The 6,848-nt window shown below is 31.5% G+C and overlaps 1 protein-coding gene across 1 annotated transcript in view; it reads left to right on the top strand.

The window, feature by feature from the left end:
- Positions 1-338: 338 nt before the first annotated feature.
- LOC106474577 (insulin-like growth factor 2 mRNA-binding protein 1) overlaps positions 339-6,848 on the top strand; it is a gene marked incomplete at its 5' end in the record, with an annotated part of 9,496 nt that continues 2,986 nt past the window's right edge. Inside the window, 5 exons of the mRNA XM_022402891.1 lie at positions 339-450; positions 1,838-1,904; positions 3,205-3,378; positions 5,650-5,736; positions 6,431-6,477. Of these exons, the coding sequence (XP_022258599.1) occupies positions 339-450; positions 1,838-1,904; positions 3,205-3,378; positions 5,650-5,736; positions 6,431-6,477 (487 nt within the window). The remainder of the gene's footprint in view (positions 451-1,837; positions 1,905-3,204; positions 3,379-5,649; positions 5,737-6,430; positions 6,478-6,848) is intronic.

Here is a 6,848-nt window from a genome sequence, read left to right as displayed (position 1 = left end):
ACATACTTCATTGCTGTTTATTGTGGTTTTGTGGAATAAATTAATGAACATACTTCATTGCTGTTTATTGTGGTTTTGTGGAATAAATTAATGAACATACTTCATTCCTGTTTATTGTGGTTTTGTGGAATAAATTAATGAACATACTTCATTCCTGTTTATTGTGGTTTTATGGAATACGTTAATGAACATACTTCATTGCTGTTTATTGTGGTTTTGTGGAATACGTTAATGAACATACTTCATTGCTGTTTATTGTGGTTTTGTGGAATACGTTAATGAACATACTTCATTGTGGTTTTGTGGAATAAATTAATGAACATACTTCATTCCTGTTTCACAGAAACCATACTAACAAAATCCAGATTAATAACATTCCCAACCATGCCCAGTGGGATGAGATCAACAGACTACTGGCAACATTTGGTAATGTTCAACAGTGTGATCAAGGTACTGTAGTGTAGTATAATCATTGTTAAAATGTTCATTAATGTGATCAAGGTACTGTAGTGTAGTATAATCATTGTTAAAAATGTTCATTAATGTGATAAATGTACTGTAGTGTAGTATAATCATTGTTAAAATGTTCATTAATGTGATAAATGTACTGTAGTGTAGTATAATCATTGTTAAAATGTTCAACAGTGTGACCAAGGTACTGTAGTGTAGTATAATCATTGTTATAATGTTCAACATTGTGATCAAGGTACTGTAGTGTAGTATAATCATTGTTAAAATGTTCAGCAGCATGATCAAGTTACTGTAGTGTAGTATAATCATTGTTAAAATGTTCAACAGCATGATCAAGTTACTGTAGTGTAGTATAATCATTGTTAAAATGTTCAACAGTGTGACCAAGGTACTGTAGTGTAGTATAATCATTGTTAAAATGTTCAACATTGTGATCAAGGTTCTGTAGTGTAGTATAATCATTGTTAAAATGTTCAACATTGTGACCAAGGTTCTGTAGTGTAGTATAATCATTGTTAAAATGTTCAACAGTGTGAGCAAGGTACTGTAGTGTAGTATAATCATTGTTAAAATGTTCATTAATGTGACCAAGGTGCTGTAGTGTAGTATAATCATTGTTAAAATGTTCAACAGTGTGACCAAGGTGCCGTAGTGTAGTATAATCATTGTTAAAATGTTCAACAGCATGACCAAGTTACTGTAGTGTAGTATAATCATTGTTAAAATGTTCAACAGTGTGACCAATGTACTGTAGTGTAGTATAATCATTGTTAAAATGTTCAACAGTGTGACCAAGGTACTGTAGTGTAGTATAATCATTGTTAAAATGTTCATTAATGTGACCAAGGTACTGTAGTGTAGTCTAATCATTGTTAAAATGTTCATTAATGTGATCAAGGTACTGTAGTGTAGTCTAATCATTGTTAAAATGTTCATTAATGTGACCAAGGTGCTGTAGTGTAGTATAATCATTGTTAAAATGTTCAACAGTGTGATCAAGGTACTGTAGTGTAGTATAATCATTGTTAAAATGTTCATTAATGTGACCAAGGTGCTGTAGTGTAGTATAATCATTGTTAAAATGTTCAACAGCGTGATCAAGGTACTGTAGTTTAACCATTGGGTTACATATTTTAAGTCCAAACATTCTTGTAGAACAGTATTTGAAAGTTCCTATAAAAAATAATTTGTTGGTACAATTTATAAGAATACGAATTAATCTACAAATGGATCTTTAATTCAGTCGTCAGTACCGAGCTATTTGTTAGTGTTGCTAACGATGTTAAATGCTGCCTCTGTTTGCTTGTAGATTTATCAGGTGAGCTATTGGTAGTGTTCTACTTTCTTTATCCTGTTTTCCCCACAGGTGCAGCCACATCTGAGAATTCTTTCAGCGTATCTGTAACATATGATACACCAGATCAAGCACAGCAGTAAGTAGATTGTGCATGTATTGTTTAACACATTTGAGGCATCACTGTTTTTGGTTCAAGTAACATAAGATGCTGTTGAACTTGTACTTAATGTATATTTGTGAATATAGTATAGACACGTCATTGTTTGTTTTTGTTAAAGCATCTGTATTTTACAAACTATGTGATTAATTATGTATTAGATTGGTTATTATTTTCATCTAAATCTATAAACAATATTTCTATCAGGGCCAACAGATCACATATCTTCTGTCTCGTTATTTTAACCCAGATCACATATCTTCTGTCTCGTTATTTTAACCCAGATCACATATCTTCTGTCTCGTTATTTTAACCCAGATAACATATCTTCTGTCTCGTTATTTTAACCCAGATCACATATCTTCTGTCTCGTTATGTTAACCCAGATCACATATCTTCTGTCTCGTTATTTTAACCCAGATCACATATCTTCTGTCTCGTTATGTTAACCCAGATCACATGTCTTCCGTCTCGTTATTTTAACCCAGATCACGTCTTCTGTCTCGTTATTTTAACCCAGATCACGTCTTCTGTCTCGTTATTTTAACCCAGATCACATATCTTCTGTCTCGTTATGTTAACCCAGATCACATATCTTCTGTCTCGTTATGTTAACCCAGATCACATATCTTCTGTCTCGTTATGTTAACCCAGATCACATATCTTCTGTCTCGTTATTTTAACCCAGATCACATATCTTCTGTCTCGTTATGTTAACCGAGATCACATATCTTCTGTCTCGTTATTTTAACCCAGATCACATATCTTCCGTCTCGTTATTTTAACCCAGATCACATATCTTCTGTCTCGTTATGTTAACCCAGATCACATGTCTTCTGTCTCGTTATTTTAACTCAGATCACATGTCTTCTGTCTCGTTATTTTAACCCAGATCACATACTTTCTGTCTTGTTTTTTTAACCGAGACGACATACCTGGTTGCATCCTTAGTTTGTTTTTATATCTTGTAAATGAATGTGTGTTATGAACTAAAAGTTAGGGTTTCAAGTGTTTAATGAGACTCACAAATGTTGAAAGTGTATTGATTGAAAGCCATGATTATAGTACTCATTTTATCTTGAAGTTAACGGTCACCACATCATCACGCTGTAACCTTTCTTTGTCAAGTTTTCTAGGACTATTGTAATTCAAACTTAATTTATTATATCAAAATCCTATATATTATCAAAGCAAAGAGCCTGAAAATATTAGAACTGAAACTAAGCAAGATTTTATCAGGATATTAGTTTAACTTTGGATTTCTTCTCGTCACTTTCAGAGCTTTCGCTCAGCTGAACGGATTTGAATTTGAAGATACAGTTCTAAAGGTAGACTTCATAATGGATCAGGGTCGTGGAACTCGTGGGGGACGCACAAACAAGGGTCCTTTCCGACCTTTTCCGTACTCAGGGAATTCACCAAATCCAATGCGCCCAACAGACTTTCCACTTAGGTTTGTTCCTGTTAACTTTTAACTAACTACAACTAAAAGTACTTCAGAGTTCCCACTGATTCATCTTTGTTTGGATAAGAGCGAAGAAATAATCTGAGAAGAATCTTAATGTTTCAGCTAAACCTTAATAACTTCCTGTTTTTAACGAATGATCGGACAATTCGTTTAACTTTTGAGTTCTGTTGCCGATAAAGATATTGTATAAAATATTATTTAAATAGCACTTTTATAAGTCAAAATAGCATAACTATTGTATTGGCTATTAACTTCATTTTTTGCTGAGATTTTTAATATGTAAATAACATGTAAAATATTTTAGTAAAAAAACCTTAGTCACTGCATTCCTGTCTTTTAGAATTGGTACCAAAATAATATCATCAAGTCTTATGGAATTCAATTTGTTCACAAAGTAATAAAATATGAAATTCATATTTTAAAGACGTATTGTTAAAATATTTCAATCAAGTACAACTTGTTAGATAACAATCAGTGAATTATTTGAATATTTGTAAGCCTAGGTAAGCCTGAAAACTATTTAGGTTTAAAATTCAGCCTGGATACTATTTAGGTTTTAAAATTCAGCCTGGATCTTATTTAGGTTTTAAAATTCAGCCTGGATACTATTCAGGTTTTAAAATTCAGCCTGGATTGTATTTAGGTTTTAAAATTCAGCCTGGATTGTATTTAGGTTTTAAAATTCAGCCTGGATACTATTCAGGTTTTAAAATTCAGCCTAGATTGTATTTAGGTTTTAAAATTCAACCAGGATACTATTTAGGTTTAAAATGAATGAAAAAATGTATTTCTGGATTGTCTAGAAGTGTAAAAATAAGCATCAGAAGGAAGCCGACAACGACAGTAAAAGTTCTGAACCATTAGCAAAGCTCGTGTTTAAACTCGTTTATCTTTCTAGGTAACTGTGAGATAATATTGGAATAAGTTATATAGAGTGTCAGTTTTAGAAATTGTGAACTCCAAATTCAGTTAATATACCAATTATTTTATGGTAATAAATCATACATCTGATATCAGTGGAATATTTGTGTGTTTGTCTAGTGAGAAATTCTGATGGACATTCTTCGCACTTTTAATGGTGGCCGTGTTATAGAAATAACAAGCATTTCCACTGTATGGTTAAGAGTGGCCTTCCCTCTGATTATTTTATCAAAATTAAAGATGGCCATGCCTGAACTATGAAGTCTCTGACCTTGTTGTTTAGCCCATATGTCAAATAAAGAGCTGTTCAGGTCAAAAATACCTTTTTTTTTTGTTACATAACAATTTCAGAAAACATTATTGCAGAATAATAGTTTTGTGGTATGTAAACAAGACGTACTATTTGGGTACATGGAATGTCCTTTTAAATATTTTCTCCCTACTATTTATGAACCACATTGCCCCATGAATCATACACAAAAACGTAAATAAAAATACAGCCAACATAATCGAAACATTAATCCATTTTGTTTATATAAATATAAGGATTTCATGAAAATAGTAATGTCAGAGGATTTCTTTTTTCTAAATTTGGAACCAGTGTTTTTAGTATTAGATAAGACGTGAGGTAATATCAAGTATATATATAAATAAATATATTTATTTATCGTTATGTTGTCATTCATTCAATTCTTCACTTGTAAATGTGTCTCAGCTGAAACTGTTTAAGATTTGCAGGTAACAGACTTTCTGAGAAACAAAGGTGATCCGTTGGAAACGTAAAAATTAATCGGTCTGTTAGGACCATAGAAGTGGACCTTTTTTTAAGAAACATAAATAGATTACTTCCAAATAATCTACTCTTGCTAGGTTATACAGCTTTGGATTGATTTGGACATGATGTCTAAATAATATATGAATAAGCTGTAACTGGCTCCCCTTCACTACCATTACCCATTCATGTGTAACAGTTTCTTTTTTGAGGGTTTTTAAAATTCTTTTACACAAAGTTATCCCTCTTTATTTCTTTAAAAGTCTTATTAATTACTATTTAGGACAACTGAGAAGTGATTAAATAAAACAATTAACAAAGATATATCATAAACTTGTAATAAATAATAATTTGTTTTTTTTTCTTCTAACATAATAGAAAGTTTAATTGTTTATATAAATATTGTTAAATGAGGGTTTATCTTATAATTAGAACCATTGTTTTTAATTTTAGATATGACAGGAAGTAACATCACATATAAAGAAGAAATTTATTTATTGTAGTGTTTCAAATTTCCCTTGTGTTGCTTCATGATAGCTAATTTGAGTTTTGTCCTTCCGTAGAATTCTAGTGTTAAGCGACATGGTTGGTGCAATTATTGGTCGAGCAGGAAACACAATAAGACAAATAACTCAGCAGTCAAGAGCCAGGTAAGAAATTGTATTTACAGCATTGCATGGACAGCTGAATACTTAATTATTTGTTTTATTAACATCATTTTGTTAATGAACTGAGTGAAAAAAAAAATAACCTTAATAATTTTCCCAAAAGATCATATAACATAGAAGTCTAAAATATAAGTAGTATAACGAAACGTATTTATGAAACTTAGCTAGAGTTTATACAACAGATTCTAGATACTTAGATCCTTTACTGGATGTTTCTCTTCTTTTGAGCTCCAAGATCTTGTGATGTATTCTTAGCTCTAGAGAGAATTTTTGTGTGCCCGTGGAAGAGTTAGAGGATGCCATGTTTTCAAAATGATGAAAGAAAAGTTGTTCGTACCACTTACAAAGTAAATTGAAAGAAGTATTGGTTAGAAAGAGGTTTGAAGAAAAGCTACAATTGGCTGCTTATTATTTATTGTTATAGGATGCTAATATACCACTGTGTTTAGAAAAAATAATACAATGGGATTTTAATTGTTGGGATTTTGTAAAACTAAAAATTACAGTATCCAGACCTGTTCATCGGCTCAGAAAAATAAAACCATAAAACAGAACACAACAAAAAGACTGTAAAAAGCAGTGTTTGTATTGTTTTATTCAAATAATATATATTAAAGTTTTGTGTTGAGGAAAGCAGAATGAAAAATGTTGTTTTTATTTCTTATTTGAAAACTAGAGTTGATGTTCATCGGAAAGAAAATGCAGGATCCCTAGAAAAAGTAAGTGTTAAGGTATTAGAACCCTAACGAAACTAAGTGTTAAGGTATTAGAACCCTAATGAACCTAAGTAAGTGTTAAGGTATTATAGCCCTAACGAACCTAAGTAAGTGTTAAGGTATTAGAGCCCTAACGAAACTAAGTAAGTGTTAAGGTATTAGAACCCTAACGAAACTAAGTGTTAAGGTATTAGAACCCTAATGAACCTAAGTAAGTGTTAAGGTATTAGAACCCTAACGAACCTAAGTAAGTTTTAAGGTATTAGAGCCCTAACGAAACTAAGTAAGTGTTAAGGTATTAGAACCCTAATGAACCTAAGTAAGTGTTAAGGTATTAGAACCCTAATGAACCTAAGTAAGTGTTAAGGTATTAGAACC

Source organism: Limulus polyphemus, unplaced genomic scaffold (assembly GCF_000517525.1).
Source record: "Limulus polyphemus unplaced genomic scaffold, Limulus_polyphemus-2.1.2 Scaffold7383, whole genome shotgun sequence".
Classification (NCBI taxonomy): Eukaryota; Metazoa; Arthropoda; class Merostomata; order Xiphosura; family Limulidae; genus Limulus; species Limulus polyphemus.
Note: the sequence above shows the minus strand (reverse complement) of the source record. Positions and strands in the feature narration are given on the sequence as shown.